The 13,436-nt window shown below is 44.6% G+C and overlaps 1 protein-coding gene across 2 annotated transcripts in view; it reads right to left on the reverse strand.

Moving 5' to 3' along the window:
• LOC137381461 (transmembrane protease serine 4-like) overlaps positions 1-13,436 on the reverse strand; it is a 46,620-nt gene that overhangs the window by 17,075 nt on the left and 16,109 nt on the right. For both annotated transcript variants that reach the window (XM_068054088.1, XM_068054089.1), the window contains 4 exons: positions 7,848-7,932; positions 5,359-5,469; positions 2,950-3,102; positions 2,731-2,860 (listed from right to left, as the gene is read on the reverse strand). In XM_068054088.1, coding sequence (XP_067910189.1) covers positions 2,731-2,860; positions 2,950-3,102; positions 5,359-5,469; positions 7,848-7,932 — 479 coding nt within the window. The remainder of the gene's footprint in view (positions 1-2,730; positions 2,861-2,949; positions 3,103-5,358; positions 5,470-7,847; positions 7,933-13,436) is intronic.

Consider the following 13,436-nt stretch of genomic DNA (forward strand, 5'->3'; position numbering starts at 1 on the left):
AATTGGGAACATAAAGTGGGTGTCACTGATTTGAATGAAGAACTATAAGAAAGGCTTGATTTCCCTGCACAGGCAGGAGAGGAGAGAAGAGTCCAGGTATTGTTGTCTGCTTTGCTGATGATGTAACCAAGAAGTACTGCAATAAAGTTTCTTAAAGCTACAGTTGGACTTCATCTCTCTTTGTGGGATCCAACAGTAATATTGTTGGTTCTTTATTGAGTAATGGCAGAGCAGCCAGTACATGGAGATGTTCACTGTACAGGTGTTTCTTCAAGACTGATAAATACTCAGAATCGCATGGTGTGTTACGTCATGAAGGAGTACACACACAACACCACTCATCAACTCAGCTCTCTAATCCACTCAAGTCTTTCTCTATTTGATCAGCTGGACCCCAGCATGCAGGACCTCCCAGCTTGGCTTCACTTGCAAGAGATATGTAACAGCTAACTTTTAGACAGCAAATCCTTCAGCTGAGGCTCAGTCTGCCTGTTCAAGTGAATATTAATGATCCTATGGCATATTCTGGCACCACTAAAAAAGCTCTCAACTGGTGACCCATCGCCCCAGTGTTGTGGGCCCATGTTGTGCACAAATGTCCGCTGTATTTGCCTATCTAACAGTAATTCATTCTTTGAGGTGCTTTGAGATGCACTGAGACAAAGCATTGTATAAATGCAAAGCTGTCTATCATTTTAGCTATACCATCAGACAGTATCACAAGCTGTAGTCAGTCAGTAAAGGTAAGGGAAGGGGGAAAGAGGGTGGGAGGAGGAAAGATGCAGGCACGAGGGAGGTTGCAGGGACAACTTGGAGAAAGGGAGAATGGGGAACGAGGGAGAGGAGGACTTGCATTTATATAGTTCCTTTCATGACCTCTGGGTGTCCTAACAGCGTTACAGCATTAAAGTATTTTAAATACTGAAGGCACTGGATACTGCAAAAGCTATGGGCCCTGACAATATTCAGGCAATAGTACTGAAGACCTGTGCTCCAGAACTTGCCGCGCCCCTAGACAATCTGTTCTGGTACAGCTACAACTCTGGGATCTACCCTGCAATGTGGAAAATTGCCCAGGTATGTCCCTGTACACAAAAAAGCAGGACAAGTGTAACCCAGCCAATTACCGCCCCATCAGTCTACTCTCAATCATCAGTAAAGTGATGGAAGGTGTCATCGACAGTGCTATCAAGCAGTACTTGCTTAGCAATAACCTGCTCAGTGACGCTCAGTTTGGGTTCTGCCAGGGCAACTCAGCTCTTGACCTCATTACAGCTTTGGTTCAAACATGGACAAAAGAGCTGAACTCAAGAGGCAAGGTGAGAGTGACTGCCCTTGACATCAAGGTAGCATTTGACCGAGTATGACATCAAGGAGCCCTAGCAAAATTGAAGTCAATGGGAATCAGGGGAAAACTCTCCACTGGTTGGAGTCATACCTAGTGCAAAGGAAGATGATTGTGGTTGTTGGAGGTCAATCATCTCAGCTCCAGAACATCACTGCAGGAGTTCCTCAGGGTAGTGTCCCAGGCCCAACCATCTTCAGCTGCTTCATCAATGAACTTCCTTCAATCATAAGGTCAGAAGTTGGGATGTTCGCTGATGATTGCACAATGTTCAGCACCATTCGCGACTCCTCAGATACTGAAGCAGTCCATGTAGAAATGCAGCAAGACCTGGACAATATCCAGGCTTGGGCTGATGTGTGGCAAGTAACATTCGCGCCACACAAGTGCCAGGCAATGACCATCTCCAACAAGAGAGAATCTAACCATCTCCCCTTGACATTCAATGGCATTACCATCGCTGAATCCCCCATCTACAATGTCCTGTGGGTTACGATTCTCCAGAAACCGAACTGGAGTCGCTATATAAATACCATGGGTACAAATGCTGCGGCAAGTAACTCACCTCCTGACTCCCCAAAGCCTGTCCACCATCTACAAGGCACAAGTCAGGAGTGTGATGGAATACTCTCCACTTGCCTGGATGGGTGCAGCTCCAACAACACTCAAGAAGCTCGACACCATCCAGGACAAAGCAGCCAGCTTGATTGGCACCCCATCCACAAACATTCACTCCCTCCACCACCGATGCACAGTGGCAGCAGTGTGTACCATCTGCAAGATGCATGGCAGCAACGCACCAAGGCTCCTTAGACAGCACCTTCCAAACACGCGACCTCTACCACCTAGAAGGACAAAGGCAGGAAATGCATGGGAACATCACCACCTGCAAGTTCCCTCCAAGTCACACACCATCCTGACTTGGAACTATATCGCCGTTCCTTCACTGTCATTGGGTCAAAATTCTGGAACTCCCTTCCTAACAGCACCGTGGGTCTACCTACCCCACATGGACTGCAGTGGTTCTAGAAGGCAACTCACCACCACCTTCTCAAGGGCAATTAGGGATGGGCAATAAATGCTGGCCTGGCCAGTGACGCCCACATCCCGAGAATGAATTAGTTTTTTTAAAATGCAGTCAAAGCTGTAATATTTGTGCACACCAAGGCCTCACAAGTAGCAATAAGTTATACTACAAGATGGTCTGTTTAAGTGATGTTGGTTGAGGGATAATGTTTGGACCAGGGCACTAACTCCCTTGCTCTTCTTCAAAATAGCAGCTGTGGGATCTTTTCCAACCACCTGACAGGGCAAACAGGTTTCAGTTTAATGTCTCATCCAAAAGGCATTAGGAGAGAAGCAGATTTTAAGATTCTTTGCAGTACCTCGAGTAACCCAGCTGGTTGCATGTTACTTGTGCAAGGTTAGGTCGCCAGTTGTCATAGCACACACTCTTCCATTTCTTGGTTTCTGAATCTTTCACTTGTAGAATGGAGTTGAGTCCATATATCCGCACTGAAAGGGAACACAACAGGTTGTCACTGTCCCATTGGATGAACGATGGTCTAGAAACATAAACATACACAAGATAATTCCTTTCCTACCTGGGAATTGCTCTCGAAATGTGATGTTCATCACACACTCACGCTCATCTTCACCTTCAGAACAATCCAAGATTCCATTGCATTGCGAATCACGAGAAATGAACTTAAAAGTTGTGGGACAGAAGTAATAGTATGTATCAATGGCGACCTTCACTGTAAAGAGAGAATGATGCTGGTTAGACATCAGTGAAGGCGCCGCTGGTTTATAACTGCCCCTGTACTGCTGGCAAGGTAGCTCACGGTCCCTGGGCAGCTCCTCTAACACTGTGGACTCAATGAAAACAACAACCCAGTAACTTGCTTGAGCAAGGCTTCCCCATTATAATCCTGCATGGTGAACTTCAATGGGACATTCAGCCATGGAAGACTTTATACAGGAGTCTCAGACTGGGAAGTATCTGAGCTTCAAACGCATTATACACCAACTTAGCTGATCTCTGATTTGGAGACAAGAGCAACGCCAGAAATTAACTCAGTGTCTCTGGATTGGGAGGAGTGGGAGAAGGTTGGTCAGAATTCCTTCTCCCAGTTGCTGCCCAGTGACTACTACTGAAAACAGTATGCAGACAGACAGCAAAGGATGGGGAACGACTGTTTAACCTGGATCTAGAAGAATTTTCTTGTTGGTTGTTTCTTTCCTTTATTGGCCGAGGTATAGAATTCAAAAGCAGGGATGTAATGCTGGAACTGTATAAAACGCTGGTTAAGCCACAGTTGGAGTATTGGATACAGTTCTGGTCACCACATTACAGGAAGGACATAATTGCTCTGGAGAGAGTACAGAGGAGATTTACAAGAATGTTGCCAGGGCTCAAAAGTTGCAGCTATGAGGAAAGATTGGATAGGCTAGGGTTGTTTTCCTCAGAACAGAGGAGACTGAGGGGTGACTTAATTGAGGTGTACAAAATTATTAGGGGCCTAGATAGAGTAGACAGGAAGGACCTGTTTCCCCTAGCGGAGAGGTCAATTACCAGGGGGCACAGATTTAAGGTGATTGGTAGAAGGATTAGAGGGGACATGAGGAAAAACCTTTTCACCCAGAGGGTGGTGGGTGTCTGGAATTCACTGCCAGGAACAGTGGTGGGGATAGAAACCCTCAATTCTTTTAAAAGGTACCTGGACATGCACTTGAAGTGAAAGGCAATGGACCAGGTGCTGGAAGGTGGGATTAGATTGGGTGGCTAGTTTTTTCAGCCAGCACGGACAGGATGGGCTGAATGGCCTCCTTAAATGGTTCTATGGTCTCGAGTTCTGACCCTGTGTTTAGATTTTGCTTGTTCCAGACCAACAGCTGCTGCAAACAAGATGGAATTCCTAAACCTCTTGGACTAAAAGCCTTATCACTTCACACTTTCATAGGCGACCACCCCACCCCCACCATACAAGGAGGTTATGACGACTCCTGCCTCAGTTTACAAAATAGAAAATCCCACCATCTTTACTAAGACTCAAATCAGTTTCCATTGAATATAGAACATTAAGGGGTTATCTAATTGAGATCATAGAGTGTTTAAGCTGATTAAAAAATTCGATAGGGTAGATAGAGAGAAACAATTTGCTGCGGTGTAGGGAGTCCAGAATAAGGGGGCTCAACCTTAAAATTAGAACTAGGCCATTCAGGGGTGATGTCAGGAAGCACTTCTTCACTCAAAGGGTAGTGGAAATCTGGAACTCTCTCCCCTAAAGTGCTCTTGAGGCTGGAGGTGAATTAAAATTTCAAAACTGTTAGATTTTGGTTGGGCAAGGGTATTACGGATATCGGAACCAAATGGAGTTGAGGTTCAGATTAGCCTTTATCTAATTAAATGGTGGAACAGGCTGAAGGGGATGAATGGCCTCCTCTTGTTCCTATGTTTCTGTGACAGGAGCTACTCCAGTTGGCCTCAGCACCCCCTGGGTGGGGGAGGGGAGAGAAAATGTTTCAATAATCCATCAGAAGCACCAATCCAGATCATTATCTGACAGGAAAATGAGCCTCGCTGTGTCGGTGGGTCCTGGGCAGGAATTAGACCAGGCTTTGTCAGACTCACCAATGAGCAATGGAAGAGGTGGTGCAGGACCATGAGCCAATATTTCAAACAGCAGACAGGAGAATTAGAAGGGCACAGGGAGAAAAGGAGCATTTTATAATAAAAGCAAAATACTGCGGATGCTGGAAATCTGAAACAAAAACAAGAAATGCTGGAATCACTCAGCAGGTCTGGCAGCATCTGTGGAAAGAGAAGCAGAGTTAACGTTTCGGGTCAGTGACCCTTCTTCGGAAGAAGGGTCCGAAGAAGTTCCGAAGAAGGGTCACTGACCCGAAACGTTAACTCTGCTTCTCTTTCCACAGATGCTGCCAGACCTGCTGAGTGATTCCAGCATTCAGCATTTTATAATAGCTTCTTTTGAACAAGAAAAGCAACTTACCAAAATAACTGGCAACTGCAAGTATTCCTAGAACAGTGAGCACTATCAGCACAGTTATAATGATCTTCCGCTTATTCATTTTGCCTCTGGTCAGCATACTAATAGCGACTTCTGAAGATTAGAAAATATTATTTATTTGTGTGTGTGAATGTGTTTTATGCCTCACCATCAAACTATTCCAACACCCACTGGCTGTAGAGAAGGAATGAATTGGGATTGGAGATTTGAGCTGGTAACTGGACTCCACTGCTCAGGTGTGTCTCAACACTTTAGGAGGATGTGTTTGTGGAAACAAGGCCGTGGGAGTTGGTAAGAAAAAGCTCAAAGACTTTAAAGGGGCAAAGTCACAATATCCTCCCCTGTCCCAGGAAAAGCAGGAAGAGGGGAATTGCTGTGATGGTGGTGGGAGGGCAGGCAATAAATACCCAGAGGTTTCTCCAGGAGCAGGAAGGCGAGTGCATCATGGTTCCAGACAGGAAGATAAGAAAGAAACAAATAAGGGCTTGTATTTATATAGCACCTGACAACCACAAGATGTCCCAAAGTACTTTACAGCTGATAAAGTGCTTTTGAAGTGCAGTCACTATTGGAATGTAGGAAATGCAGCAACCAATTTGCACACAGCAAGCTCCTACATCCACCACCTTCAACATTCACTCCCTCCACCACCGACGCACAGTGGCAGCAGTGTGTACCATTGACAAGATGCACTGCAGCAACTCACCAAGGCTCCTTCAACAGCACCTTCCAAACCCGCGACCTCTACCATCTAGAAGGACAAGGGCAGCAGATGCGCTGGGAACACAACCACCTGCAAGCTTCTCTCCAAGTCGCACACCATCCTGACTTGGAACTATATCGCCCTTCCTTCACTGTCGCTGGGTCAAAATCCTGGGACTCCCTTCCTAAGAGTACTATGGGTGTAGCTACACCCCAAGAACTGCAGCAGTTCAAGAAGGCAGCTCACCACCACCTTCTCAAGGGCAATTAGGGATGGGCAATAAATGCTGGCCTAGACAGCGATGCTCACATCCCATGAATGAATAAAAAAACTACAGACAGTAATGTGATATTTTCCAGATCATCTGTTTTAGTGATATTACTTAAGAGATAAATATTAGCCAGGACACCAGGGAGACATCCTCTGCTCTTTGAAATAGTGCCATGTCATCTTTTATGCCCACCTGAGATGGTGGGCAGAGCCTTGTTTGGTCATCTCATTTGAAAGACAGCAGTCCCTCAGTACTGCACAGGGTGTGTCAGCCTGGATTTTGTACTCAAATCTCTGGTGTGGGACTTTAACCTACAGTATTCTAACACAGAAGCAAGAGTTCGACCCACTGAGCTACCACTGACAGTATATATTATAGAACTTGGCATGCTCATGTGTAAATGACTCATTTATGACTGCTGCAAGTCCCTTATTCTTGGGACAATCTAATTTCAGAAAATGAAAAACACATCAGACTTGGGACTGAACTGTAATCTTACAAGTGGAATGGCAAGCATCAACACCAGACGTTCCTGGGATACAGTGAACAGGTCTCCAATTACAGAGATAGATAGACATGTTCTTCTGTTGTTTGTTAAAGGAATGATTTTACCATTGGTCTCTCTTTATTTTTTCCCAATGTTCTCCCCCTCCTAAAAAGGTGATGACAGCCGGGTTTCAGACCCACAAATGCTGTCCAGTATTTCTTTTTATTGTGAATGTCTGATTTGCTCAAACTACAATATTCACAAATCATTAACGGTAGCAATGCAGGTCAACAAGGCCATAAACAAAAGACAAACAAAGCACTGGGATTTCTTTTTAGAAGGATAAAATTTAAAGCAGAAATGTTATGCTCAACTTGCACTGAACCTTGGTTAGGTCATAGTTAGGCTAAGTATGCAGAAATGTCTTTATCCAGAGAGTGGTGACAACGTGCAGCTCATTACCATGTGGAGTAGGTGAGGTGAATAGCATAGATTCATTTAAGGGAAGCTACATAAACACATGAGGGACAAAGGAATAGAAGGCTAGGTTGATGGAGTGAGATGCAGTAGGGGTGGGAGGATGCTCGTTTGGAGTATAAACAGAAGAACCCATTGGGTCGAATGGCCTTTTTCTGTGCTGCAAATTCTATGCAAAACAAAACTCCAGGTTATTTGCTCACCTACACCTCCACTCTGTCACCCCTCAGCCCTCCACAATCCCAGCAGCACCAGGTCCATCATGCCCATGAAATATTTGATCGCTTCATTTTGTCCCTGTTGCCTCTAATCCCATTCCCAACCAGGAATCCATCCAGGTCCTTTTTGAAAGAGGTCATCAGCTCAGCCTCAACTCCTTGACCAACAGTCAAAGATAGAATGGGAAGAGAATAAAACAAACAACCTTTCTCAATGAAGGGAAAGCAAAGTGTGATTCAGGTCCAAACAAACCCCCACTGGCACATAGACATGACATGAAAGTTTGAACACATGTTAAAAAGTTAGTTTTTAACCTGGATCTGCTGGAATAGTTGGACTTGAAGGTTTGAGATGAGCAAACTCATCAGTGTCCTCCTTTGAAGTCACGCTCTGCCGTACCTGAAAAAACATATTCAAGAGGCCACAGTCAGATACTTTCTGGTTTCGAGGACTGGTATACACACAAAATCTGACTCAACAACTCCCTGGAGCTGTCCAAGTGCATAAATACTAAAACCACATGCAGTTCAGGCCAGAAGTTCCTGGTCCTATGTCATTAGTTAATCTCAGTCAGGCTGTTGGTAGAACTTCTGCAATGGGCTCATGTTAGGCCATGATCCTATAGGTGACTTTACCCTCCCTAATCCAGGGTTGCTTAAGACAATTGCCATGCCAGCTGGGAATCAAGCATGGGTGGGAATTGAAGCAAACTTGGAGAATGGGCATGCAATTAGCAAATGAATTTCATTATAGATAGATGAGGTGGTGCATTTTGGTGAGGAAGAATAAGGAGGCCACATACTGCTTGGAAAATAAGAGTCTAAATGGAGAAGAGGAGCAAAAGGATCTAGAAGTACAGATTTATAAATCACTGAAAGTAATGACACAGGTTAATGAGGCCACAGAAAAGCAAACAAATCAACAGGGATAGAACTGAAAAGTAGAGAAGTTATGTTAAACTTGTATAGAACCTTGGTTAGACCACACTTGAAGTATTGTGCACAGTTTTGGTCTCCATATTATAAAAAGGGATATAGAGACACTGGAGAGATACAATAAAGATTTAGAAGGACACTACCAGAACTGAGAGATTATAACAATCAGGAAAGACTGAACAGACTGGGATTCTTTTTTCTAGGAAAGAGAAGGCTGAGGGGTGACCTGATAAAATTATGAAAGGGTTTGATAGGGTAGACATAGAGAAGATGTTTCCACTTGTTGGAGACCAAAGCTAGGGGTCGTATGTATAAGTTACTCACTAATAAATTCAATTGGGAATTCAGGAGAAAGTTCTTTGCCAGAGAATGGTCAGATTGTGAAACTCATTACCACAAGGAGTGGTTCAGGCAAAAGCCTAGATACCTTTAAGGTAAAGTTAGGTAAGCACATGAGGGAGAAAGGAATGTCAATGAAGTGAGATGAAGTAGGGTGGGAAGAGCATAAACCCCGGCATAGAAAAGTTAAGCCAAATGGTCTGTTTCAGTGCCGTACATGTATAATTCACAAGCTTTAATAGGTCAACATACAGTCAGGGTCCCCATCAGTTCCTTTGCTAGTATTAGAAGTCTGATGATCTCCACAAAGCTTCTGTGTGCAACAACGATGATTCCGATCCAAATAATTTCAAGTCGACTCTTTTTGGTACCAGTTACCTCCTGTGATATTTATTCCATGGGTTGGGTCAGGCCTGCAGTCAAAGTTCTAGCTTCACACTAACTTAACAGAGTGAGTGTAGTGTTTATGGTATGGCAGTAAGATCCCAGGGATGCGGAGTTCAAATCCCACCATAACAAGATCAATAAGTCTGGTCATTTGTGAACCGGCATCAGGAAAAAAGTAACCATGGAATCTGCCGGATTGTTGTAAAAACGAACTGGGTCACTCACGCCCTTCAGCCAAAAGAAGCTTTTCCTTGTCTGCTTGGTCAGGCCTTCGTGTTACTCCAATCCCGCACTAGCTGCTTATCTTGCAATGCCCTCTGAAATGGCATAGCTTGCCACTCAGTTGTCAGTACAACTAGGGTTAGAGAATTAATGCAAGCTTGTCCCCAATGACTGTTGTTCCTCCTCTGCCTCCCAGCTATTGTTATAAATGACCTATTTTCAAACGCTGGTGACCAGCTTATAGAACATATGAAATGGAAGTAGAGAAAAGTCCAACCACACTCATCCCATCCAACCTCAGGCCTCACCCTGCCCATCTAGCAAGGGTGGGGGAGTTCTAGGGAAAAGAATGAGAAAGAGAGAGAAAACATTCTGTGGCTAATTTCAGGAAAAAAACTCTGGGAAATTGTTTCCCACCTCTCCAAGGAAAATATCAAGCAAACTGCAGGAGATCAGGGTTATCTCTGGAATTACTGGGTGATCTCATCTAACCCAGAGTCCCCAGTTACACCAGTCACCGCCTTGCTAGATACCGACAGATAGTTCGTCGATATGTTTCAGGAACTTAAGAACAGGAGATGGCCATTCAGCCCCTCAAGCCTCTATCACCATTCAATTAGATCATGGCTGATCTGAATCTTAACTCCATTTAACTACCTTGCTTTCATAACCCTTAATACGCTTACCAGCAAAAATCCATTTATCTAGGTTTTGAAATTTTCAATTGAGAGTTTTCCAGATTTCCACACCCTCTGTGAAGAAGTGCTTCCTGACATCAACCCTGGCTCTAATTTTAAGGTTATGCTTCTTTGTTCTGTACTCTCCATAACCCCATCCCTGCCACCACAGAAAATTGTTTCTCTCTACCGAACCTATCCACTCCTTTAATCATCTTAAACACCTCAGTTAGATCAACCCTTAATCATCTATACTTCTCTCTTTAAATAAAACTCAATATGGGTAAGTGGAACTGGCAAGAAACATACCCTTCAGTCCCACAGCGTGAGTACACTTAGCCAAATAACAAAAGGATATGTAGTGTAGTGGATATACTGGGATGTTAATCCAGAAAACAAGGGTTCAAATCTCATTGTGGAAATTTAACAATTTGAAATCAGTTTTCAAAGATAAAAATCTGTAAATAATAAAGCAGGGATCAGTAAAAGTGACCACAAAGGTGTCAGATTGTGGTTAAAAACACAACTAAGGGGAGGAAACCTGTTGTCATTAGCCGGTCTGGCCTATGTGTGACTCCAGGCGCACACTCTGATGGTTGACTTTTAACAGCCATCTGACGTGGCCTAGCAAGTCATTCAATTCTGTACCACCTTCTCAAGCAGAAACTCGGGATGAGTAATAACCCACCAGTGACGCCCACATCCCAAGAATGAATTAAAACAAGGAAGTCAGAAAGAGGAGCCTTTGCAAACCCTCTTCTCTGGAAGCAAACAGTTTGTTGAAATGAGAAATTAAAAATAAGAAATCCGTATTTACAGGTGTAATCCATGAAGTTGCAACAGAGATTCCTCCTTGTCCCAGCCCTGTCACCCGATTAAACCCAGGCTCGATCAGCGCCATTGGAGACTGTGAAGGATCCCAAGGCACTATTCCAAGAGGAGCTGACAGTTCTGCTTAACATTTCACACACAACCAAGACTAATTAACTCGATATGGCTACATGCCAAGCAGCTGTCTGGTTTGCTCTCTTTTCTCTCCAAGTGTCCCTGTCTCCAATTGACAAGGTCAGTCCTGGTTAGAATCAGGACAGCAGCAGAATATGAGCTTTCCATTATTCCACAGCACCGCCATCCTTCCTCCTCATCAACTGGTGCCCCTACCCCTTCATTTAATTCTTTTCTTGCCACAACTCCTCCCACTCCAAACCTGCCAAAAATTTCCAACAGTCACACCAATTGTACCCAGTTATTCCAATCACTGCTTCATCCAGTGAATGAGCTTCGATCCAGCAAGGTCTCAAATTTCTTCTTCCAGTCCTACTCGGGGTCCCCTCCCTCACCTCTTTTTCCAATACATTGATGACTGTCATTTGCTGCTCTCTCCCTGAACTGGAAAATTTCATCAACTTTGCTTCCAACTTCCACCATTCTCACACCTTCACATGGTCCATCTCCAACTTTCCCCTTTCCGATGAAAGGTCACAGACCTGAAACTTCTCTGTCCACAGATGCTGCCTGACCTGCTGAGTATTTCCAGCACTTTCTGTATTTATTTCAGATTTCCAACATCTGCAGTATTTTGCCTTTATTTCCCCTTTCCTTTCTCGACTTCTCAGCCTATCCCCAGCAGACAATCAACCAATATCCTTTATTGGACTCCTGCAGCTCCCTCGACTGCACTTGCTCACACCCTGCTTCATGTAAAGATTCCATTCCATTCTCCCAGTCTCTCCGTCTCCGTCACATCTGTTCTGATGCGATGCTCCATACCAACACTTCTGATATGTCCCTCCTTTTTCTTCAACTGAGGATTCCCATTTCCCACACTTCTGCTCTCACCCCTTTTCCTCCCTCCCAGAGCCACAACAGGGTCCCCCTTGTCCTCTCCTTACACCCCACCAGCAACGATCATCCTCTGCCATTTCCACCACATCGAGCACAATACCACCAAACACATCTTCCCCTCCCCTTTCAGCATTCCGAAGGAATGGTTAACTCTGCAACACCCCGGTCCACTCCTCAAATCATCCCCGATACCCCCTCTCTTTCCCATGGCACCGTTCCATGCAAGCACAGGAGATACAACACCTGCCTTTTTACCTCCTCTCTCTACACCATACAAGGTCCCAACTATTTCTTCCAGGTGAAACAGTAATTTGTGGTCTTATTTCAAACTGGTATCCTGTATTTGCTGCTCACAATATAGTCAGCTCTACATTGGGGGGACCAAACGCAGAATGTGCGACTGCTTTGTGGAACACCTCCTTTCAGTCTGCAAGCAGGACCCTGAACTTCTCGTCGCCTGTCATTTTAATTCTCCACCTTGCTGTCACGCTGACCTCTCTGTCTCAGCCTCTTGCAGTGTTCCAATGAAGCTCAATGTAAGCTCGAGGAACAGCACCGCCATCTTTCGATTATGCACTTTGTAGCCTACAGATCTCAACACTGAGTTCAACAATTCCAGACTGTAATTTCTGTCCCATTTAGTTTCCTTTCTATTTGCAGGTTTCGGTTTTACTCTCGTTTTTCTCTTGTTTTTGCTTTCGGACGGCAGCTATTTATAATTTTCCCATTCACACCTCCTCCAGACATATCTTTGTTTTTGTTTTTAAACTTGTTCCATTACCACTCCCTTTGGACTGGCACCAACGCTTTTGTAACTTAATCTCTCCTGCCTTCCACCCCATCACAGACCTTCCTTTGTGTTCTTCATCTCACCATCCATCCCCTCCCCCCGCCCTTTCATTTGCTTAAAACCTATGACATTTCGAACTTTTCCCAGTTCTGATGAACTCTGTTTCGCTTTCCACAGATGCTGCCTGACCTGCTGAGTATTTCCAACATTCTGTTATCTCAAATTTCCACATGTTTTAAGCATAAATTTAATATGTGCTCATTGCAATCCAACAACTCAAAATAGTTTTGTCTCTCCCCACCTTCACAAGGGAGCTATTATTCAACTGTAAACCCTCCTGGCTCTACTCTGGAGTTACGATTTGCATCTTGGGAATATTCCCCCTACTTACGACTCTTACCTCAGTTCACTAAGCAGCACCTGCCATTGAAACTCAGACAGTGAAATCCAGTCAGTGGTAGCAGGGTCCTTGAGTCTCAGTCTCCCCTTGAGGAGTAGGTGGTGGGGATAAGGAGAAGAGGAGAGCAAATGAGCCAGGGTTCCTACACCTCAATTAGTGACTCTTTTGCTGGAAAGTATACACAAAGAATATATTGGCAAAAGGACAGATTGCCCCTGGCCAGGCTGTCACTCCAGAATTGGCCTTTATAGCCACTCCAGGCGCTGCTTCACAAACCACTGACCACCTCCAGGCGCGTATCCATTGTC

The sequence above is a fragment of the Heterodontus francisci genome, chromosome 22, assembly GCF_036365525.1.
Source record: "Heterodontus francisci isolate sHetFra1 chromosome 22, sHetFra1.hap1, whole genome shotgun sequence".
NCBI classification, from domain to species: Eukaryota; Metazoa; Chordata; class Chondrichthyes; order Heterodontiformes; family Heterodontidae; genus Heterodontus; species Heterodontus francisci.